At 52.8% G+C, this 23,739-nt stretch overlaps 2 protein-coding genes and 2 pseudogenes across 4 annotated transcripts; all 4 read right to left on the minus strand.

Annotated features, from left to right (window-relative positions):
- Positions 1 to 3,526: 3,526 nt before the first annotated feature.
- On the minus strand, positions 3,527 to 9,012 carry LOC132414591 (fibroblast growth factor 11-like). Of its 3 annotated transcripts, XR_009516981.1 has the most exons (6): positions 8,886 to 9,012; positions 8,578 to 8,681; positions 7,757 to 7,955; positions 6,766 to 6,855; positions 5,824 to 5,925; positions 3,527 to 4,132 (listed from the first exon to the last, which is right to left on the minus strand). XR_009516981.1 is itself a non-coding variant. In XM_059997270.1 (4 exons), the coding sequence occupies exons 1-4, from the start codon at positions 9,010 to 9,012 to the stop codon at positions 4,128 to 4,130; spliced, it is 435 nt and encodes a 144-aa protein (XP_059853253.1). In that variant the 3' UTR covers positions 3,527 to 4,127. The 3 variants fall into 3 exon arrangements, 1 of the variants encoding a protein (XP_059853253.1); XR_009516980.1 differs by having other exon boundaries at positions 5,824 to 6,855; XM_059997270.1 differs by lacking the exons at positions 5,824 to 5,925; positions 6,766 to 6,855.
- A 2,114-nt stretch (positions 9,013 to 11,126) lies between these two features.
- Positions 11,127 to 15,178, minus strand: LOC132414589 (transmembrane protein 102-like). Its single transcript, XM_059997268.1, is given in 5 exon segments — positions 11,127 to 13,704; positions 13,707 to 13,841; positions 13,844 to 14,047; positions 14,050 to 14,286; positions 14,388 to 15,178. Coding segments are annotated over 5 exon segments (1,524 nt in total). The 5' UTR covers positions 14,602 to 15,178; the 3' UTR covers positions 11,127 to 12,970.
- A 1,660-nt stretch (positions 15,179 to 16,838) lies between these two features.
- Positions 16,839 to 23,739, minus strand: part of LOC132414587 (uncharacterized protein SPEM3-like) — a 107,204-nt pseudogene continuing 100,303 nt past the window's right edge.
- Positions 18,775 to 23,518, minus strand: LOC132414882 (spermatid maturation protein 1-like; annotated as a pseudogene).

The following is a 23,739-nucleotide window of genomic DNA, read 5'->3' on the forward strand; positions in this document are numbered from 1 at the left end:
GTGCTGCCCTGCAGTGTTGGTTGTGTGGACACAAGAGAGGCATCTAGAGATAAAGCTCATTATAAAGTTCTGGCCCTGGGCGCAGGGTAGGGGCTCAGTCAACCCGAGTTCCTTTCTTCTCTTTCTAGGCTTCAGCTAAGGTTCTCCGGTCTCAGCCCACGAAGGAAGGATTTTAGATTACAGGAAAGAGGGTGTTCTACTGAAGTTGGAGCCGGCTTCTTCCTGGTCCCAGGCAGCTTGCCCTTTTCATCTTCCTGGACCTCGCTCCGAGGGGCTGTGGGAGAGACTGTGCCCTGTGTCTCCCTCTCTGTTTTACAGCCTGAAGTTTAATCTTCTCCCCTCCCTGCCCACCCTGGTGTCCCCTTTCCACCTCCCTAGCACACTACCCGTGGGTTTCTACCATGGAAAAGCCCTACTGCCTGAACTCCTATCTGCTTCCTGTGGTTAATATTGGGGCAGGTTCTTTGAGTGAGAACATCTGTCTGAGTCACTGTGCCCTCCGCAGCTCCCACTGACTCAGCATTGGGCTCCCCTTCCTGTCCCCATCCCCCCTTCCCACAGGTGAGCTTCTCCCTGCTCCACTCTGACCACCGGCTCCTCCTTTACCAGCCGCTCAGAGCCTCTGAGAGAGGGCAGGGCTCAATTTCAAGGCTCCACTCCTTTTGAGCACCTGCTCTGAACCAGGCCCTGTGCTAAGCATTTTCTGTGCATTATCTTATTTGAGTCTCAAAACATCACTGTGCGGTCACGGTTAGTTACTGTTTCCTCTTGGAGGCTCAGGGAGGTTAAGGAGGTTAATTTACCCCAAATCGCAGAGCTAGGCAGAGCCATGACTCAAACCCATGTCTGGTGGACTCCAGATCCCAGGTTCTTAAACACACTGTCCTGTGCGATATTTGGTCCTGAAGCAGAGGGAAAGACAGACAAGAGTCCTTCTTGCTGGGAGAATTTGAATACCCCATCACACACTCAACTTTGGGGGAAAATTTGGCTCCTGGGCACCCACTTAGAAGTCAAAAGTTGCCCTGGGATTTCCCAGAGACCAAAGAAGGCCACCATGTATGGGAGGGAGGAAGTGTGAATTTCCAGGGGCCGGAGGGGTTCTCAGTGCTTGGAGTCCAGTGGTGCTGGGCAGTCCAGTGGTACTTTCCTGTAATCTAAGATCCTTCCTTCGTAGAGGGGTGGTTCTCATCTCCTCGGAGGTCTGGGTTACTTGAACTGGGCTGTTCATTCCCTAGCAGACCTTCACAGAGGGACCTGTGTGTACTCACACTCTACCACCAAGGCTCTCTGGGTAGTAAAAGAGGCAGAAGTGGCAACAAGTATTGGCATGGCTGGTGACAAGGGCTATGGTGGAAGCAGGCAAAGAAGGAAGGCTTTGAGGAAGGCTCTGAAGAAGGGCAAGGACCCACTCTTCCCAAGGTCTCGTGTAGAGTGATGGAATGTCAGAGAGTGCTGGGTTCAAATCCAGGCTCTGACGCTTCTGACCTAGGGGATCTCCAGCAGATTTTCTCTGAGCTTCAGTTTTGCCATCATGAAATGGGGATAATCCTGTCTACGTCACTGGAGTGTAGTGCCTGGTAAATAAGGCGGTTTTTTTTTTTTTTTTTTTTGATTGATTGATTTTGGGCTGCGTTGGGTCTTCATTGCTGCATACAAGCGGGGTCTACACTTCGTTGTGTTGCGTGGGCTTCTTATTGCGGTGGCTTCTCTCGTTGCAGAGCATGGGCTCTAGGCGCATGGGCTTCAGTAGTTGCAGCACGTGGGCTCAGCAGTTTTGGCTCGCGGGCTCTAGAGCGTAGGCTCAGTAGTTGTGGTGCACGGGCTTAGTTGCTCCGCAGCATGTGGGATCTTCCCGGACCAGGGCTCGAACCCATGTCCCCTACATTGGCAGGCGGATTCTTAACCACTGTGCCACCAGGGGAGTCCAATAAGGCGGGTTTTAAAGCCCTGAGAGGTATCAGATGCTACTTTCTGTTTCCGTTCCCACCTTGTCCTGTCATCAAAAAATACTTGCAGGAACAATCTTCCCAGCAGCCACGGTTGCTGTCAAAGTCAATGGCTTGATCCTCAAGTTAGTAACTCTGAGCTCTACTCTTCTGGCCTGATCACAGAGGGTTTTAGATAAGAGATTGAGGTGAATTGAGGGTCACTCCCATACCTCTTCTTAAAAACAAAGCAAAAGAAAACAAAACAAGCAAACAAAAAAAACCCAAAACTAAAAATGGTGTTACAATGTCAATTGATGGGGAATTGGGAACTTTAACTCACAAAGATGCTACTTAACCCTCAAAACTGGGAGGCTTTACAGGCTGCGTTAAGAACCCAGATTCGAGACCCAGACTATCTAGGTTTGCTTCTTGGCTCCATGATGTTCAAGCTGAATGAACTTGGACACTTTTCTTATAATGCCCAGTATCCTTGCATCGGGCCTTATCTTTCTCAGCTGAGAATGGGGATCCTAAGAGTACTTACTACTAGGGTCTTCCTCCTGGAGAACATGTGAGGCCAAAATAAGATAGCATGTGTCAGGAGCTAAGCACAGAACCTGGAGTATAGGAAGCTCTCAGAAAACATTAGCCGGTCTGTTACTGCTTGGAAACTGCGGTTTAGCCTTAGAGAGTCGCAGTGCTGGCCGGGACTCTGGGGTTATCTAGAGGCATGGTTTTCACCTGGGGGTCTCCAGGCTGTGTGGACGTGCCACAGGAGCCCCTCGTCAGATTCCAGAGAGGAGTAGGCAGGCCCACCTATCCTCTGCCTCTGCCCCTGCCCCCGCCCCCATCTGTTTCATAGCTTGGGGTTCCCTGTAAAAGTTGTTTGGATAAAAGTGTGTGTGTGTGTTGACAGGGTTGGGGGTGGGTGGTTCTATTGTTTTTTTTAGAAGTTTGAAATCTACAGATTTGTGTCAGTGATTTCCAGCTCCCTCTACCCCATGAGGACCTTTGACTATCTTTTCATCATAAACCCCATGGTTTGAAGAGTGTGGTCTACCTCCAAACTACATGTATTTAGCAATGACGTGTAAGATTTTTAGCTCTGGTTAAGGTATTTTGGGAAGACCTTTGGCAACACTTACAATTAGGAATCGTCATTGTCTATTTCAGAGTCTGAGAAGAGACTGGGGCCCTAGGCCTGGGACTTGGGTCCCCTCTACTCCTTTTCCTACAGGGGACCATGTCTTCTGAGCACCTTCTATGAGCATCATCTTATTTAACTTTCACAAGCATCCTTTGCTCCGATCTTCATTTTAGACTCAGAGAACAGAGCACGGAGGCATGGGCGGGGGTTGTTGGTGGTGGTATGTATCACTGCCCAGTATCACTCATTTGATAAATGGTTTTCAAAGTCCCAGCCCACTGAAGCTTTATTTATTTTCTGCATGAAAACTAGAGGTTTGTAGGATCTGTCCACTTTTTTCCAAATCGTCCCAACTCTTCTAAACATTTCACTGTTGTTTGGAATTCATTAATTGGTTCCCTATGTTAGCAGAGCTATGCAGGAAGGTACAGATGAGAGAACTGTGTTAAGCCACAAGTGGTCTGTGTTTGATTTCATTACTTGCATCTTCTCCACGATTCCACGCTACAGTTTATTCACACATACACATGAGCATACTCCAAGGAATACATGCTCAGAAACAAGGTCCGCAGCAGAACCCCAGACATATACAGTCCACAACACGTCTGTTCTTTGAGGCATAAACATGGAAGCGGATGCACACACAGAGACGGTCAGATACTCGGACTCTTATATGTATCCAGATACAAAGAACCATAGCTACACAGCATGCACACACATACACGTACACCCTAATTGAAATGAGTTCTCTCTGAAGCCCGTTTGACCAGATGTCTTTGGAAGGAAGAAGGGATATAGGATTTACAAAAAGGAAAATTGCAACGATAACAGGGTAAACTTACATGCTCACTAAACTGGCAAAAAAAAAAAAGTTGGAGAGGAGTTGAATAATGACACCCAATGCTGAGGACTACTTTTTATAAAACAAGTGTCTTTATACATTGCCACTAACAAAGAAATGGTCGCTTTTTTTTGGAAACATCTTTCTTATCGCTCCAGTAGTCAGATGTGTTTATACTCTCTTTTGCTGTAATTCCACTTCTAGGAAGTTAATCTAAAGAAAAACATCAACAAGAAGAAAATTTGATTTATAGAAAAGTAGCCACAACACTGTTACTTAGGAAATAGTGGTAGCCAGATAAATAACTACAATTAAATCCCGTTATCTCAGTTTGAGGCAATCTTTTCCAGCCACATCACAATGACAATTATGAAGACTAGGGAACATCACAGAAAATATTTATGATAAAGTCAGTGAAAAAGAAGAGCACAAAACTGGGAGTTCACTGTGGATGGGATGAGATGAAAATTTGTCTACAAAGAGCTAAACAATGGAAAGTGAGAAACGAACAGTTCTTTGAGAGAGATATGACTATTATTGATTTGGTTTTTTGTTTGTTTACTTTAATGTTGTTATAATAAAGATTTCTGTTCCCAAAGCTATCTGTAATATAAAAAACCCAATGTAAGCCAGCCTGACAACTGCAGTAAAGATTTAACCCACTCGCGGATAATGGACCCTTAGCAACTCCTATGTTCGAGGGGCTGTATACACAGACATGTGCATCTCTAAGAATGCCATGTGTACATTGGACTTGGTCAGCCTCCCAGCCTCAACCTACAAGAGTCTTAAATGACAAGCTAAGAATTGTCCATGGTGCTTCACAGGCCTAAGGCTCACCTCTGTTATTCTTCCAATCCCTAAACTTGAATATTTTCAGGTGATCTATTTAATACAAATATCTGAACTTGCAGCTCTTGATCCTTGGAGATAAGACTCCAGTTGGTGAAAAAAGTTATTCAGTAGGGCCAGAGACCAAGTAAGGTCTAGGCTTTCCATGAACTAGCTCTGTGACCTTTGACCGAACTTGTTAGCATTCACTGAAAACTGACCGCTTTGGGTGCTGTGGTGGATGCCCTACACCAGAGGTCCTCAACCTTCAGGAGCGCCAGAATCACCTGGAGGGGGTTTCTTGTTGATACAGAGGTTACTGGGCCTCACACCCTGTGATAAGACTCAGTAGGACTGGAGTGGGGCCCAGGAATTTGCATTCTAACAAGCTGCCAAGTGATGTTGAAGCTGCTGACCCAGTATGGAGGGCCACTTGCTCTACATAGCTTTTGCTCAAAATAACCTTGCAAATGAAGGGCCTTAAATATTACTCCCATGAACTAAGAGGATAGAGAACTTGAGTGACTTGGAAAGTCATTTAATCTTCTTGGTAATATGATTACCTCCTGCTCTTTCAAGAACTGAAATATGGAATTGATGAAACAATCCAGATACTAGTCATTTGCTCTGATGTGAATACCAACACACACGCACGCACACACACATACACACACACACACACACACACACACACACACACATCTTCCCCTCTATTATGGAGACCCACTGCCAGCCTGCCTTCATTTTCAATATGAACTATCTCCAGGGGTCAGTTTCCTGTTTGTTTTTTGTTTTGTTTTTCAGTCAATGAGAATGAACTGAATTAGATGGTCAACTTAGAAACATGCATGGTTTCTGCTGTCACCAGGGATCCTCAGCAAAGTGACAGCATGCACTGCTAGTGACTCCGCAGATGACCCAGGCTTTGTGGTCTCAGGCTTATCAGTGTATCCACTGAGCTGCCTGGGTGAGCTGGGTGCTGGGAACATGCAGAAGAGCTACTGCTTTGCAGCTGTGTGCCAGCAGTCCATCTCTGTGCATCTCAGCTGTAGTATGAGGAAAATAACACTGACCTTCATCAGGTAGTGGTGAGAGTTCAATGAGCTGGCCGTGTAAAGAGCACAGACTGGTACCCAACAGAGATTTTCCTGGGACTTGATTGAAATGGCTCCAAACTTGACATAAAAGAGTAAAAGGGTGAAAATAGCCAGAACACTTCTGGTTGAAACACAAAAAAACAACAAAAAAAAGAGAGGGGAGCCTTTCTTAACCAGATACCATGGCTCATTACGGTCAATGCAGTGATAAAGTAGGTGACCAATAAAAAGAAAGTCCATAAACAGAACCACGTATGTAGGATGCTATGGTATGTGATATGGCTTGTACGTCACATCAATTCAAAAATTAGGCCTGGAAAAATGGCAGTCCATATGGAAGAGAAGATTAAATTGGATCCTACACCATATGCAAAAATCAACTGCAGATGGTTAAATGTTAAAAATACGCCCCTGGGGCTTCCCTGGTGGCACAGTGGTTGAGAGTCAGCCTGCTAATGCAGGGGACACGGGTTCGATCCCTGGTCTGGGAGGATCCCACGTGCCGCGGAGCAACTAGGCCCGTGAGCCACAACCACTGAGCCTGCGCGTCTGGAGCCTGTGCTCCGCAACAAGAGAGGCCGCGACAGTGAGAGGCCCGTGCACTGCGGTGAAGAGTGGCCCCGCTTGCCACAACTAGAGAAAGCCCTCACACAGAAACGAAGACCCAACACAGCCAAAATTAATTAATTAATTAATAAACTCCTACCCCCAACATCTTCTTAAAAAAAAATACGCCCCTGAAAATTTTAATAGAAAACCTTAATAGAAATATCTTTTGAACTTTGGAGAAGGGAAAGATTTCTTAAACAAGATACAAAAATGTTGACTCTAAAAGAAAAGAATGATACATTTTCTGTATTACAATTAAGAGTTTTCTTTCTTAAAAAGACAACTTGAAAATAAGCTACAGGTACTTCCCTGGTGGTTCAGTGGTTAAGACTCCACGCTCCCAGTGCAGGGGGCCTGGGTTCGATCCCTGGTCAGGGAACTAGATCCTGCATGCTGCAACTAAGACCGGCGCAGCCAAATAAAGAAAGAAAGAAAGAAAAAAGAAAATAAGCTACAAATCGTAGACTATATGGCAATCCACATCCTAACAAAGGATTATATAAGAATGTATCAAGAGCTCCTTGATATCTGTGAGAGACTCTATTCTTGTTTAAAATGATTCAGAATGTATTGCCCTACATCACTGGCTTTGTGCTTGGCCATGTAACCTCCTTGAGCCAACAGAATGTGAGCAGATAGGACATGTGTCATAGCTTAGCAGAAGCTTTAAAAGCATTGCAAGTTTCTTTTTCCTGGATCCTCTGCCAGGAGAATGACATATCCTAAACAAGAGCTGTTCCTTTAGCCTGAGCCCAGGAGTGGGAAGACATGGGGCAAGGACCTGACCCACAGGTTGGAACAGAGATGCAACTGACCTGCAGACTTGAGAGCAAAAAGGAATGTTTCTTGTTAGAAGCCACCAATTTGGGGGATGAGGTGGGGGGGTTGTTATGGTAGTGAAAGCTGACCAATATGGAAACTAGTACCTAGCAGTGGGGTGCTGTGCTACCCAAAGAATAAAATGTGTGGTTTTGGCTTTGGGGCTGAGTGGCAGGCAGGGAAGTAACTACTATAGGGGGCTGGAAAACCAGCAAGCTATGTAATGTAATAGTTAACCATTTGGAAAAACTGTCACATGTGATCATTCGGAAGGGCTCCCTTCCCCTACACTGCTCCTCTGGGAACCCACAGAAGGAGAGCTTCCCAAACCTCCAAAGGCCAAAGCCTTCCTGGCTTGATCTGTCATAGCATGTGTCCTCTTAAAACACTTACAGCCCCTTAGCTGTGTGTCACTAAATGTCCATGTCAAGGTCAATACCGTCCCATGTGGTCCACCTCTTCCCTGGGGGTCCATACTCACCCTCCAGGAGCTTGGGCACAAAGTGGGCGGCTGCCTTGGTCTTCTTGACTCGATTTCCCTTCATGACTCGGCCCTCCTTGTCCAGGCCCAGGTACCAGGCCCGGCCAGAACGACGCTGGTGATAGAGAGCAGAGGCGTACAGGACATAGTAATTCTCAAAGACGCACTCCTTAAAGCGACACTCAGCTGTGAAATGTGGCTGAGGAGACAAAGACCCAGAAAGGCACACACAGACAGAAACACAAAAAGACACATCACTGAACAGAAGGGAGCCCTGGGAAGAACAAGGCAGGATATAATCCATATGTTTGAGACTGGCAGAGCCAACTTCTGAGTCCACACAGGAACTGGGAGAAAGGGAGGATGAGGAAGAGTCTGGTGGCCCCCCGAGGGCCGGGAACTAGACTTCTGGGGGCCTGGGATAAGAAGATAACTTCTCTCTGCTCTACTCCCAACCTCTCACCATCCAGGGCACCTGGAGGGAATTTCTGCTTGGAGGAGTTCCTGAATCCTTCCCCAGCATCCTGAATGACTCTGGGGAAGTGAGTAATAATGAGGTCTAGAGGAGGTTGGAGAAGACACAGGGGTCCTAAAAGGTTGAAAGAGTTGGACATTCAAAGAGCCTGGGGGTATTTAGGAGGCTGTTGGAGGAGAAGGGATTGGAGGGAGGCTACAGGAGGTGCTTGGGAGCGGGCAGTGAGGACAGGGTGTCGGCAAGAGCTGGAGGGAGAGCAATCCCTGAGTTGCAAAATATCTGTAGCTGGGAAGGCTGTAGCTAGGGGAGTCCCCTGACTCCAGGCCACTCTGCCCCCTTGTCTCACCGAGCTGTAGAGCAGCCCCTCAGCGTTCATGGCCACGTAGTGACCCAGCTTGGCACTCTGGATGGTGACTACACAGAGCCCCACAGGGATCAGGTTGAAGTGGGCTGGGGGTGGAGAGAAGGGGTATCGGTACCCCAAGCCTCCAATTCCCATCTGAGCCCCCCCACAATTATGGTCCTAGTTCTACTTCTTCCTTTGCGGGGTCAAAGAGCCAGACTGAAAACAACAGAACCTGAAGCCACAATAGGACTGTCATCTCCTGTGCCTGTGCTCCCCCTTCCCACCCAGCAGCTGGCTTCCCCTCTCACTGAAAGAGCTGGTGTCCTCTGGGGTGCCCTGGATGCTCCCATCAGGATTCGCCTGGAGGTAGAAACGCTGGCGGCAGAACAGTTTGGTGACGATGCCTTTGAGCTGAGTCTCTGGAGAGAGAGACATTCATCTTGGAACATGACATCTCTGTTCCCAGAAACATTGCTACACTTGGCGGGATCAGAGGAGAGAAAGAAAGGAGGATGGAGGGAAGGAAGAGGGTCCCAGGGCCCCAGCTCCCTGACCCTCTAAGCAAGCTCTCTCCCACCTCTCTTTGACTCCAGAGGAAGCTGGGGTGTGGGTCCCTTCTGCCTCCTCTAACCAGCTTTCAGTTGAATTGATTGAAATTTATTTAAAGGCTTAATTCCTACTCTACAGCTCAACCAGAATGGGGGGAGGGGAGAAGAAGGAAGAGGAAGGGGAGAGATATATGGAAACGCAGAGGACAAAGGGAGACAGGCAGAGCTGCTGAAAGGGCAGTGTGTTTGCGAATGTGGGGGGTATTAAAGGTGACCCCAGGGTAGGGGCGCCCCCTCAGGGGTGGGGGTGGCACTGGACCTGACGCTGACTCAGCACCTGCTGCTGCAGCTGCCGCTCGCTTCGCGCGGGCCTCGCCTTGGCCCAGCGCCGGACTGTCTGACACTGACCCATCTGTCTGTCTGTCTGTCTGCTGGCTCGCGGGGGTCCCAGCCGTCCCTGAGGCTCAGCCTCTCCCCTTCAGCCAGGTAACCCGCCTGGGATGGGGGATATTCGGTACCAAACCAAGGAAATGGGGGAGGGGGCCAGGGAGCTGGTGAGGCTGGCTGACTCATGTGGGGGCTGGGTCCCACACAAAGGGTGGGCTGCTGACCTACCACTGCGGAGGGCCGGCGGCGGGGGGAGGAGGACGCCAGCGGCGGGGTGGGAGGGTCTCCCCCTAGGGGAGCTGAGAGCGGACGGGAGCGAGGCCAGAGGGACTTCCCGCCTGTCGCACCGGGACGGGGACCACAGGCTAACCTTCACAACTCTCTTTGCCTGGCGCTTGCGGCCGAGTTCCCGGTACCCCCTCGTAGGTGGTACGACCGCCAGTCTCCGTGCGGGTATCCAGCCGTGTAGTGTGTCTGAGTTCCTCGCGGCAGAGGGTCTCCTGAGCCCGTGGGGCCCGATTTCTGAGCCGTGTAGGCGGTCGTGGGGGAGTGCCCAGCTTCCTTCTTGAAGTGCACGTCACGGGAGGAGGGCGCACAGAGGGCCGGACTCGCGAGGTAGCTGCAAGGACACCCGGGGGAGACCTGGGGAGATTGGTACCGAGCCAGGCAAGCTCGGCGAGGAGGAACGGAGCCAAGGCTCGGAGGAGCGGGGGAACCGGGGCGGGGGCGGGGCTTCCGGAGCCGCAGAAAACCTCGGGGTGACCCAGGCTTCCGGAACCCCCAGGCCCCTCCGCTCGGCATTGAAAGAATCTCTCATTGAGAAGAGAGGGCACGTAGTCAGAGGATGGTGGGGGTGGGGACTCCTTGTTGTGGGGGGGGGGCGAGCAGGAGCTTCCAGGCTTCGGGGCACCAGGCTTAGCCCCTCAAGCCTTCCCCCTGCCCTCGAAAGCGAGGAGACTCGGGGTTATGGGCGCGAGACAAGGGAAACTGAGGCATCGTCTGGCCGAGGGTTTGTGGTCCAGGCCCACCCCCTTTCACTTTCGGGAAGTCCCTGTCAGTCGGGCCCCGCTCTTCCGAGTCCCTGGCCTCACCTTCCCAGGCAGAGAGACCGCCAGCCCGGAGACCCCGCCCCAGCTACTCACCCGGGCAGCGGTCCGGTCGCGCGGGCCGACCCCCCCGCACAGTCGCACCTTGGACAGCAGGATGAGGAGCTGCTTCTGGCAAAGGGACTTGGCGCCGCGGGGACACACGCGCCGCTGCACCGACACGGGCCGGCTGCCCCCGGGCCCGTGGACCTCCCGCTTCTGCCGGATCAGGCTGCTGGTCAGTGCCGCCATGGCACCCCGGGAGGAGACACCCCAAAACCGGCAGGCTCCCGGAGCGCGCTGGGCCCCCCCAGAGAAGCCCGCTAGCTCACCAGGACATGCTGTTGACTCTCCGGTCCGACTCGCCGCCTCACCCACGGGACCTGAGGATAAGCCCTAGACGACCCCCACCCCAGGCACCAGCTCCCACCCTTGGGCCTCGTGCTAGCTTCGCCAGACCCAGCAGCCTATGTACCTGTCAGTTGACCCCACCCTCGACCTTTGCCCCCCGCAGAAAACTCCCCCTTCTCTGATCTCCAGTGTCCCTGTCCCCCACTAACACTATCCCAAAGCCAAGACCCTCAAATTTTCCAGGATGTGGTTCCAATATCCCCAGGCACCTTTCCACCCTATTTCCGGGCCCTGCACTCCTGCCAAAGCCACTCTTGTAATTTTAAGGGTGTGGGTCCTTAGCTTTGGGGATATTAGCTCACCCCACCCCTGCTGGGGTGCTGCCAGTGTCTAGGAAGAACCCAACCTTGGGGTCTTTTCTTTTGCCACCCTCTAATTGAAGAATCCCCCACTTTTTTTCACTGAAATCCCCAAAAAAGTATGCCTTGAAATATCCAGACTGTCGCCAATCAGCAAGAAGAGGTTCCCAGACCCTGTCTCTGGACGATACCGCTTTTTACCAAGTCACCCCCATTTCTAGTGGCACAGCATTCCAGCTGCTGAGCCCCTTTCCTCACCTTGTTACCATCCACTCCTTTTGAAATCACCTCCAAATCCGCCCTTCCTAGTGGTTACACCAGATGGTTGTCTGGAGGGCCCTGTGTCACCTCGGAATAAGGAGCATAGGTTTTTGGCTTTTTCTTTTTTTCTGGCAGCCCCTAATTTCCTCGGGGACAGCTGGTGCTGTTTAGATCCCACGCCCTCCAATCCAACCAGCCCCCCGAGAGAGGAGTGCACCCACGTTGTCACGGGTCCCCAAATGTGAACAGACGCGCTATAAGTCAGAGCGCATCAGAGCTTTCTGCGACAGGGCTTCCTTGTCCTCCCCGGGACTGCCTATAGCGCCCCCTCTTCCTTCCCCGACGCCCCTCAACCTGTCCTCTCTTGTCGATCCGGGGACGGCTGGCGCTGGCTCCGGTTCCAGGCTCCTCCCTCCCTGTACCCCACAAGCGGAGCTTCCCCCCACGCCCAGCTAGACGTCCCGGACCCCAGGAAAGAGTGAGAGTGTCTCCGCAGAGAGCCCTGGTCTGGCGAAGTGAGCACTGGGCCTGGCGGCTGGACGAAGCGGAGCGGCGGCAGCGGCGGCAGCGGTAGCGGCTGTGGGAAGCTGAGGCGGCGGCGCGACAGCGGCTTCCCCTCCCCCGAGAGCCGGTCCGGGGGCGGGGCAGGAGGCGGAGACGCCGGGAAAGAGGGGGAGGTGAAGCTGGGCGGGCGGATCCCCGGGGTTCCTTGGAGGCAGGGAGTGGCGACGGTCTTAGAGACAGGCGGAGCCGAGGCAAGGCCGCCTGTCTCGCATGTCTCCGGGTTCAGAGGAGGAAGGACAAGGAGGCGACTTCACTGAATGGAACTCTGGATGGGGGGAGAGGTTGGGCTTAGATAGGTGGAATGGCGGATGCCCCGAGAATGGAGAAAGGGACCCTATTGCCCGGGATGGAGGACAGAACTGGATGAGGAAGGTGGGGGGAATAACTGAAGAGATAGCGGTGGTGGTGAGGTCTAGCCTGGGGTGAAATCCGGCCTCCTTAATGTCTCTGCTTTTGTGTGAGACAAATTGGTCAGTCCCTGGTGTCCATACCTTTCTCCTTTACACGTTTTTTCAGCAAATATATTACCCCCATCCCTATTGACCCCTAAGCGAAAAGACCATAACAACTGGCGGGAGGTGGATGCCAGGCGCTGCACCGGAGTGGGCGGGGTGCTGGCCACAGATTTGGAAAGTGGAGAGGCCATAATGGAACGACCTGTGCCAGGGATGGGGCGGGAGGAGGGTGGGAGGAAGCGGAGGAACCGGCGAGGAGGCCTTCTAGAACGGGCTCTTCAGGCCCAAAGGGCTCAGCCTGTCTCCCAGGTGAGGGGAGAGCAGTCCCCTCCACATCCCGCTGGCCAGCAGAAGCACATTCCAGGTTAGTAGGAACAGCGCCTTTAATGGACCCCGCCTCCCACGCCGGCTAAGCCGCCCCCCTTGCGTGCAGCCTTGGCCTCTTCCACAGCGGCGCGCAGGGCGCTGGCAGGGTCCCTGCGAAGCATGGCCAACGCCCCAAGCAGCGAAGCGGCGCCGTCCCCCGCACGGAGCTTTTGGCCACTCAGAAAATAGTGGGGCAGCGTCCCGGCCTCGAGCACCCGGCCCAGCTCATCCAGCAGCTCGAGGCAGCAGGCGCCCGCATTCTCGGGTCGCGCCAGAGAGGGCGCGGGCAGCCGCTCACACGCCCAGTAGAGCAACGTCCGCAGGAGGTAGGGCGCCGCGACCCTAGTCCTGGCCACCAGAGGGCGCAGCAGCGCCTGAGCCGCCGCGTGCGCTTGCAGCAGGGGAACGGATATGCGCGTCTTGAGCGCCAGCTCTTGGCCGACGAAGCAGAGCTGCCAGCCGGAGGCGTCCGGCCGCTCTGTGCCGCCGCCTCCGCCGGGCACCAGGTAGAAGGAAGACGACTCCGAGGCCAGCGGGCCGGCCCACGAGTGGCTCCGAGGCCCCTGGGGCCAGCCGGCCACGGACACCACGGGGATCAAGTCGAAAAGCAGGAGGCGGCGCGGGGGCCCGGGCGTAGCCAGGAGGATGGTGGTGACCCCCGCGTGGCGGGCTGCGTGGACCAAGCGCGGGGCACCCGGAACCGGAAACGGGGACTCAGCGACCGCAGCCAGCGAAACAGAGAACCAGGCACCACCTGGGCGGGGCACGATGTGGGCCATGCCGCCGGAGCCTCCAACGGCTGTGGCACTGGGCTAACGTCGGTTGCTTTGGTGACGTCACCATCCGTTTTTTTCGGTGGTGAGGGAAAGCCAACATCGGTTACGTTTGGTGAGGCAATTCTGGCACTGAAACATTACTAGGTGAGTTTTCCAAAGACTCGTGTGCCTCAGGCTCAGTGACGTGTAGCTGGTCCACGGAGATTTGCGGATCCTTGGGAGTTTCTTTGCTTTGGGCTGGGTGGATCGAATCACGTCCTCCTGGGAGTGGGGGTCCTAGGCAATCCTGCCATGCCTCCCGGACCGAGGTTCCGCGTCCTGCTCTGGGAGGAAGAGCCATGTGTAACACGATCCCACGTCCGGTTGCAGCTCCTGCCCAGTGCCATCTAGCGAAAGCACGGGCACCAGGAGTGTGAAGCCGGCGTCGTAGTGAGGTCCCCGAGCGTAGGGACCTAGAGGCACAGGCCCCAGATCCAGGGAGCCCTCGCGAATCCCGCAACGAAGCAGCAGGAGCTCTGCCTGAGGAGGAAAGCGAGGGTCCCGGCGGTGAACGAGACCTAAGGAAAGAGAAGGGATCGTAATGTCGTGATCCAGAGCCGGGGCGGGGTGAGGCGGAGCTGAGAGCTGTAAGTTCCCGAAGGCTGGGAGGGTTACTTACAAAGCAAAGAGAAAACAAAGTCCTTGGCCTGGAGGAGATCTGGTCCTGGCTTGGGACCTTCACTCCAGCTCGCCTGCACACCCAGCTCCTGGATCAGCAGGGTTAGTTCTTGCAGCTGCGCCCAAGAGCAGAAGTCGATGTCCGTGAGCGGCCGGGCTGGGGCTGGGGGTGGTGGGCCCCACCAGGGAGCACTCCCCCAGACCGTGGAAGCCATATGGCTCTGTCGTTGGGGGCTAGACACGGTCCGCCAATGGGTCTGCAGACGAAGGGCCCTAAATTTAGTCTTGAAAGAGAACAAATAAATACCTCCTCCGTCCTTGCCCTTTTCTCATATGCTGGTCCCCGCCACCATGGAACGGTTCACCTGATTCAGCAGGTAGAAAGTAGCTGTTTGGCCCCTCCTAAGGTATGCAATAGCCTCCTTCGCTGCCCCTTGTCTACGTCCCCTTATCTCTTTTTCAGAAGAGGCTAGTGGTTTGCAGCTTCCCTCTTAGGGTTAGCTACAAAGGCTGGGAAGAGAATGGATAGGAAGGTTCAACAGGTAACTTCTTCCTGCTGCCTGTAAGGCCACGCCCTTAAATTATAACCACGCCCCTTTCTGGAGACTGTCGGGGTGGTGCCGGACCAGCCCGGCCTCCAGTCAGAGTTCAGTCACTCCTTTCGCTCTGCAGAGATCTCGCGGCTATCCTGGGAGTTGTAGTTTGTCTTCAAAGCTACCAGGGCGTTGGGGCCACGCCCCCACATCCTTTCCTGTTCCGTTGAAGTAGTGCCTGATGGAAGTTGTAGTTTCTATGGAGGTAAGCTATTCTGTGTCTTTATGATAAACTATTCTGTGTCTTTATGATAAACTATTCTGTGTCTTTACAAGGCCAGGTGAAGCGCACAAACACTCCTTGGGGTTAGAACAGAGGCCTAATAGGATGGATCTGAATAGCAAACAATAATGAGGGACATACACTAGGGAATGCAGAGAAATAGGGGACTCTACATCTCACTTGGGAGTAGAGGAGCCCTGGTCATTTAAATCTAGAAGGGTTCTTGCATGCAATTATAACTTCATTATAGAGATGGGCCTGCAAGCCTAGAAAGGTTGCACATGACTTGTCCAAGTTCAGAGCTCAGCCAGAGAGCTGTTGGAAATGGGCTCTCCAGCTGGGACGTATCTCCTTGGAATCGGTGGTGGTAACGTTAGACAAGAACACACCGATAGTGTGCATGTAGTGACCCAGGGATGGACATCTGACTCAGGGAAGGGACATATTAGTGTTGCCCACCTCAGACACACAAGTGGTGTCAGGAAAAACACTTTGGAATCTCGCAGTTTATGTGTGTATACAGAAGAGTTATCAGGACTGAAAATCAAGTCCAGAGGAAACTCCAGCTGGGCTAGGGCAGGGCAATGAAAAATTATCAGTGGAAGGAAATGGCTTTCAGCGACCAGTGCTATCATGGACACAGCTTAAGTCCAGGATGAACCTAGGAGTCAGAATAATAGGACAGAAAGATAGGACACCAGAGACACGCGCACAGATTAGACCAATGCATACTGGACCAGGAATTCTAACATTCCTTTTTCCTAGGGGTCTGTCTCCCCAGTGAACCAGGCCTAAGTCCATGGGCAAGAAAATTAAGTGGAGACACCTCGAAATATCTAGAGGCCTATGAAGGAGGGGACCCTCAATATCCAGCGCTCAATTTGGGGAGCCTAGAACACAAGGTTTCCTAGTCACTGACAAAGAGAGGTCTTCTCCCTCAGTAACCAAGAGCCCCAAACACAGCCCAGAATGGGGGAGGCAAGTTTCCATACACCTGGTCGTGACCCAAGAGACCAGATGAGGAAAGCTGAAGCCTGGGCTCTTTCTCACAGTCTGGGGAAATCAGGCATTCGGTGTCCATCCCCACATCTTACCTCCTCCCCAGAGGGTGGCTTCTGAACCACCCTAAAAAGAGCTAAGTTCTCTAGGCTCTGGGGGAGCTTTAAGATGCTGGGGGTGGGTGACAGGGAAAGGAAAATTGCTCTAAACTCTAAAGCACTGCTCTGCAATAGCATTTTCCATGATGATGCAAATGTTCTAAATCTGTGCCGTCCAGTGCAGTAGCCACTAGCTCCATGTGCCTACTGAGCCCTTAGAAGGTCATGGCACTGAGGAACAGAATTTTTTTTTTTTTTTTTTTTTTGGCCAAGCCATGAAGCTTGCGGGGTCTGAGTTCCCCGACCAGGGATTGAACCCCAGCCACAGCAGGCAAAGCGCCAAGTCCCAACAACTGGACCACCAGGGAACAGAATTGGATGCCAGGGAAATTTTGTTCCCTGAGGAAGAGAATTTTTAACATTTTAACTTAATTTTTAACAGAATTAATTTTCCTTAATTTTAACTAATTTACATTCCAACAGGCATTTGGCTAGTGGCTACTGTAATTGACAGTGCAGCTCTAGGGCCTTGGGGATAACGGATTCAGCTAGACAGCGATGGAGGGAAAGCGGGGATACTTTAGGTCCTCATCAGGTCCTGTGGAATTGGGCTGGGGTGGATGTCCTCAACCACCCACAGAACACTTCTCTTGTCTCTTTACTCCTCATGCATATCTGTCCCTCTTTTTCTAAGTTGCTCTGAGCACACTGATATCCCCACTCCTTGATGGTCTCTGGTGAGTTGTTGGATGTCTCTCGGTGAAGGCGCCTGGGAGACAGAGCTTCGCACTTGTCCCTGCCTGCTCTGAACTGTCTCTGGCGGGCGTCAAAGACCACATGTCCTAGCCGGGTGCCTGACCCAGGACAGTAGGGCTTCCAGCTGGTTTTGGGAGGCGTAGACATCTGGCGATAGTTCTGGCAGGCTGGAGGAACTGAAGTACACCCAGTCTTGGCTGCCTGCTCGCCGGGAGGGTGATTGGAGCTCAATCAGTACAGGTACTTCTGAGAAGATTTGCAGGTCATTGCAGGCCACCTGAGCCCTGGGAGAGCAGGAGTTCTGACTGGGTGGGACAGAAGTCCATGGTATGTGCTGCCCAGCATCCTCCTTTCGAGGAACTGCCTCAGATATAAATGACTTTCGGGTCTGATGTGGGCCCAAAACTTGGACAGAGTCAGTTCCAGATGGTTCTTGTGGAGGCCAGGGTTTGGGATAAGGCATGAGTTGTTATGGAGGCCTGATCTCTTGGATAAGCCAGAGTCTTGAGTAAGAGCTGGACCCTTATGGGGGCCAGCATCGCGATTAATTCCCGAGTACTTGTGGAAGTTAGGGTCATGGGTATGTTCTGAGCTCCTGTAATTTCCAGCATCTTGGGTAAGGCCACATCTCCTTTTGACTTCAGTGGCTTGGGTAAAGCCTGGATACTTACGGAGGTCAGAATCTTGAGTAAGGCCTTGGCTCCTGCAGACTCCAGAATCTTGGGTAAGACCTGGATTCTTGTAGTCTCCTGAGTCTCGGGTAAGGCTTGAGCCCTTATGGAGGCGAGGGGTTTGCACAAGGCCTGGGCTCTTCAGATTCCTGGCAAAGGCCTGAGCTCTTGATGACTCCAGAGTCTTAGGCAAGGTGTGGACGCTTCTCTGGCCCAGAATCTTGGGTAAAGTCTGGACTCCTAGAGACTCCTGCATCTTGGGCATTACCTGTACTCTTGTCATATCCAGAATCTTGAGAAGGGTGTGGGCTATTATGGAAGCCAGTTTTTAGGGAGAGCTCTTGACTTTTATAGAATACAGTCTCTTGCTTTCTTTCTAGATTCCTATAGACTCCAGAATCGTGCATAAAGCCTGAGCTCCTCTGAATGTCAGAAGTTTGGAGAAATGGTGTGTTCTTGTGGAGACCAGAGGGCTGGGTGAGATATGGGCGTTTAAAGAAACGTCTATCTCGAGTAGAACCTAAGCTCTTCTGGGTGCTAGAATCTTGGGTAATGACTGGATTCTTCTGAAAGTCAGAGTCGTGGGAAAGGCTTGGATTCTTGCAGAGGTAAGGGTCTTGGGTAAGGCCTGGAAGCTTGTGGAGGCCTGGATCTTGAGCAAGGCCTGGGTTCTTGGGGAGGCCTGGGTCTCGGGCAAGGCCTGGGTTCTTGTGGAGGCAGTCCTGGGATCATTGCTGGGGTTCATTGCTGGGGTCTGTGAAAGTGGTACCTGTTGAACCTCAAGTCATTTTGTTTGCACAATGAACATCTCAACAGATATAGAGGAATATAGACCTCACCTTCCATACCAGATGGGTTCCTGGAATGTGAGCAGATGGGCCTTTTATGAATCACCCTGCTTCTCTGTTCATTTTCATTTGACTAACGTTATCGATCATTTTAAGCTGATTCCATCAAGTGGGTCTATATTGAGCACCTGCTGTGTGTTTGGAGTCTTGACGGAAAATGCCCGCTAGCTGTTTCTCTTTCTTTCTCTCTTTTTTTTTCTTTTTGGCCATGCAGTGTGGTTTGCAGGATCTTAGTTCCCCGACCAGGGATTGAACTGGGGCCGTCAGCAATGAAAGCGTGTAGTCCTAATCACTGGACATCCCGGGAATTCCCTGTGGTTGTGTGGGCCCTGGCACCCCCCAAACCACCACAAACCACCTCCTCTCTTCTTTTTATTCTTCTCCCAGTCACCTCTCTGTCAGGGAACGGTATACCTAGGCCTTTCCCGTCCCCTCAGCCATGCTGGATCCAGAGACCGGGGCGTAACAGTGGGAGAGGGCCTCCACCTCCCTGGTCAGCTCCCACAGCTGCCGCCTCACGTCTCTGGCATTATAGGCTATGCGCCCTGAGGAGTGGCGCCGGGGGATGTCTGCGACGTGGGCTGGGCCCAGGATGGGTGGCTGGGCTGGCGAGCACTGCTCCTGTTCTGCTTGGGGCACCCCCCAACCGTTCTTGTGGCTCAGGGCCTGAGGGCTGTGGGGCGGGGGTTCATAGGCTACGCGTAGGCCTGTAGGCCCAGCTCTGACTGCCTCTCTTTTGAGCGGCCTTCCCTCTACAGTTTGCTGGAAGCAGATGGTCTGGGTAGGTGGCTCCACAGCATCCTGGGCCCAGAGAGTCCAGAACCCCTGGGTGGACTGAAAGCCTTCCCAGTCCTTGGGGCAATTCCAGTTGTGGGGGCAGATTGTTGTGTGCTGACGTGGGGGCTTCTCGTCATCGCTGTCAGTTGTCAGGGGCCCAGGCTATGGGGCAGTGGGCGCGGCGTGCTGAAGAGTCTCGACGGCGATAGCGGCGAGTGGGTGGGGGGGACACGATCATTTTCACAGGGTCCATGGTGCACCGAAGGCAGACTGCAGGGGTGCTCTGCTTCGGGGCTGGGTCTGCTTCCCAGGTGAGCATAACTTAGAAGCTTCTGTGGATCGGGGACAGGTGAGAGGCTGGTGGGGAGCCTAGCTCCTCCAGGAATGGAGAGGCAGGTTGCAGGAAGAAAAGCTGCATAGTTATGGTGTCTGAGCAGGGAGAGCGGGAGGGGAAGGGGTCCACTTAAGGTCAGGGCTAGAACACCTGGTTTCTGCCTTTCCTATTCCCCAACCTCCCCATCCTCCACTTACCTTTCTCACAAATAACACGAAACACTTGGTGTAAGAAGCCATGGAGTCTGCGCCAGAGCTAGGTGGGGGAGGACACAGTGACTGAGTGGCCGTGGCCATGGGGGTCCCTAGGGCCCCAACCTACTGTGCCCACAGTACTACCGGCTGCCTTCCTGTCCCAGAGGCTCCTGGGGGTAAGCGGGTCACAACGATGTGGGGCTCTCCCTCACAGTGTGCCAAGAGGGAGAGTCCTGGGCCTGTGTTTGACCCTCCAGCCTGGGCCAGGGCTTAGCAGAGACCAAACCCTTCACCTTGCATGTCTCTCCTGTAGCCAGCCACCTGCACCAGCCCATAGGCCCTCTGGCCTGTTTGGTGTCTGTCCCCATCAGCCCCTGCCTGGTCCTCTACACCAGGCTCTGACCTCTGCACAAACACTGGTCCTGATCTTAACTCCCCGAACAACCCCATTACCAATGACCACCTCACCCCAGCACTCACTCCCCCTTTCTCTCTGACCTCAGAGCTGTTCACTGGAAAGGGCTGTGGGCTCGGACCCCCTCCTCCTCCCTCACTGGCAGAGTCACTTCTCCAGGGTTTGTCTCTTCAGAGCCCCACCCCTACCTCCCAACATAACAGCAGGCAAAACCAACAGTTAAACTTTTATATTTACAATATTCCATCCTGGAGTCCCTGCGCCGTGACAAAGTCATGATGCAATCAAAGGCAGGACTGCAAAGCAGCACTGTGCCAGGACGGTGGACTACATCTCTATTGATTTGTTTGGTTGTGTTAAGCTTATCTATGGAAACAGCACAAGGGGGATTTGCGCCCAGGGTTAGGAAAATGAGAAAAATTACTACCCCCCCCCCACTATTGTTATTACAAAATGGAAAGTACCTATTTCAGCCCCAGGAAACTGCGAACGCAATACACAAATGGAAATATAGGGATGTTCCTATGGAAAACACCCCCAATTGAACAACAGTGGCCCTACGAAGGGGCTGTTGATGATTTTGCTTTCATATGGGTCCACTATAAAGAAAGGTTAATACTCTGGCAACAATTGCCAGGTGATAAACAGGAGCATAGGAGGTATTGTAAGTGCTACTAGTGGAGTCAGGTACACAGGAACTGTAGGATATATTGTAAATATTTTTAAGGCACTATTCAAAAAAGTTGCCCATGCATTTAAGAAAAAAAGTGTCATGAAGAACCTAGGGGTAAGAGAGGAATAAAGACACAGACCTGCTGGAGAACGGACTTGAGGATATGGGGAGAGGGAAGGGTGAGCTGTGACAAAGCGAGAGAGAGGCGCGGACATATATACACTACCAAACGTAAGGTAGATGGCTAGTGGGAAGCAGCCGCATAGCACAGGGAGATCAGCTCGGTGCTTTGTGACCGCCTGGAGGGGTGGGAGGGAGGGAGACGCAAGAGGGAAGAGATATGGGAACATATGTATATGTATAATTGATTCACTTTGTTATAAAGCAGAAACTAACACACCATTGTAAAGCAATTATACCCCAATAAAGATGTTTAAAAAAAAAAAACTTGCCCATGCAGAAAGAACACGAAGATTGCACTTCTGTATTAAAGACTTTCATAATAGCTTGGCTTAACTATTAGAAAATAACCTGCAACTAATGAGAACTTGGGGAATTATCTTGTTAGTACATCTAGAAACTGGGGACATTTTCAGAAAACTGACAAAAATATTTTGAGGTTAGAACATGTTGAGATGTTTTGATTTTGTACATGATGATGAAACCTGCCTATATATAAATACCTGCTCTGAAAAATAAATTTGTGCTTGACGTGCTGACATCTACAAAGGGTGTCAGGTCTTGTTTCCTTCGCCGACGCCGTCCATCCCTCAGGTTTACCTGGACTCGTTGGAGCTGGACTCCGACAATTTACAATATTCTCTTCATCTTTTGCCAGGTTTAAAAATGTGTACAGAGCCGCGAAGGGTTGGGGTGGGGACAGGGGATTGTCAAGGAATTGTTCTGGGGGCAGGGGCTGGGCATTGGAGTCCGTGGCTGAATCATGGGGTCCCCCAGCCCCCCTCCCATGCCCCAGTTTGGGGGGCATCTGTCTACAGGGTTCAGGGCCCAGGTCCCTAGCATTTAGAAGGCAGGGCTGTTTGGAAAGGAGCTAGACCAGGCAGGGGAAGGGGTAGGAAAAGAACTAAGTTTCCATGGGTGGAGGTGGGGGCAGAAGGGACAGTCAGGAGGCAAAGTTCTGGGGAGCCAAGACCAGGAATTTGGGGGTCAGTGGAAGACAGCACTCCACCCCCTATTCAAATTTGGCACCAATGAACCCACAAAATGCCAGCAGACGAGGATTGGCTCCTTCTCGGCTGGTGTCCCTTGAAACCCTTCCCGACATTGTTCCTTTCCCCAGAGGCCCAAACCGTTTCTCTTTGGGCAGTCACCTTACACACATCCTTTCAAATCAAATTCTTCCTGCTGGTGTCTGCCCAAGCGCTGTCCCCCACTGCCCCCTCCATCTGTTCCTCAGTACAGCTGACCCCGTTCTCTCCCCCAACCTGTCCGGGGAAGTCTTTCTCCCCTGCTCTCCTCCCCTCCCCCCTCCCCTGCTCCTTTCCTTCAGCCCTGGGGGCCCAGGGGAGAGGGGGCAGGTCAAAGGAGGGGGTGGGCAGCTGAGGGGAGAAGCTGGCTTGAGACCAGGAAGGGATGTCTTCAGAGGGGGACGGCAAAGGGGGGAGGGAAAACAGGGGCAGAGAGGGAGGGATGAGACATGGCGAGAAGAGGGACGCAGGCGGGACCCCTTTAGCTGCCACCTCCCCCTCTCCTGTATCCTACCTGCCCTGGCCCAGGGCTGAGGAATCCTTGGCAAGTTTTGGGGGGTCTTCGCCCCTCAAACCCACCTCAGCAGTTTGGCACGGATGAGCGACGGTCTGAGGACTGAGGGAAGAAGGGCTGCCCTCAGACCGCGGTGAGGGCTTTGGTCAAACATGCACGGCCTCTGTGGGTGGCAGGTGCCACGCAGCCTCCCACCCCACCCCACCCCCCGAACTCTAGGGGAAGGAAGGGCAGAGCTTAGGTTCTGTTCATCTCCTCAGGGTTTGTCCCTCCCCCTCAGCTTCTGTCAGTTTGAAGTCCTTTCACACCTGCTGTGTGAGAAGTTAAGTGCTGGGCCTGAGGCCCTAAGATGCAGGGAAGTGCTGGAGAGAAAGGGGTCGTCTGCATGGGAAAACGTACATCCACATGCAAGAACATGTTTCCACTCAGAAATGCATCCTGGACCCAGGGGAAGACAAGTTCCCAGGCACCACAGGGATGCAAGATCTCCTCTCTTCCCCGTGGCAGGGAATGTGTGTCTGTCATCTGTGGAAGGCGAGGCCTGCCCGGGGGAGACCGTGCTTCACCTCACTTGTGCCACGGGGGATACACATGCTTCGCTGGGGCGGGAGGGCTGGGGGCAGGGCAGGGGGGCTGTGATTTCCTCGCTACTTCCCAGGCACCACCCTGCGTCGTCCGGTGGCCAAGGGTCGCTGTTTGTGAACACACCACTTCCAGGGTCTCCAGGGGGTGGGAGGAGGGAGGAGGTGGGGGCACAAATCCCCACAGAAATTCTTTAGGGGAGCCAACATGTGTCCAGGGCGGCAAAAAAAAACCTCACCCTGCACATGGTTTCTCACCCCCTCGTGAGAAAGCACACCTCCACGTGGGAAAATACTTCCACGTCTCCACACACCAAAGACGGGTGTCCAGACGACAGAGAGAAAAAACACCCCCCCAGTTGTTCAAAGGCCCGGGTCCAGAGAAGAGAACGGGCCACTCCGCGCGGGAGAAGCGCACACATCCCGGCGAGGAAACCCATGTCCACCTAAAGCTCCTCGATGTGTCACA

The sequence above is a fragment of the Delphinus delphis genome, chromosome 19 (genome assembly GCF_949987515.2).
Source record: "Delphinus delphis chromosome 19, mDelDel1.2, whole genome shotgun sequence".
Lineage (NCBI taxonomy): Eukaryota > Metazoa > Chordata > Mammalia > Artiodactyla > Delphinidae > Delphinus > Delphinus delphis.

Bases quoted from the DNA above. Each gene is read 5' to 3' on its own strand.
- LOC132414591 (XM_059997270.1), bottom strand. From the start codon at position 9,012: ATGTCTCTCTCTCCAGAGACTCAGCTCAAAGGCATCGTCACCAAACTG. The intron at 8,682-8,885 runs GTGAGAGGGGAA...CTCCACCCCCAG, and splicing joins AGAGGACACCAGCTCTTTCA to CCCACTTCAACCTGATCCCT. The intron at 7,956-8,577 runs GTGAGACAAGGG...TTGTCTCCTCAG, and splicing joins AGGGGCTGCTCTACAGCTCG to CCACATTTCACAGCTGAGTG.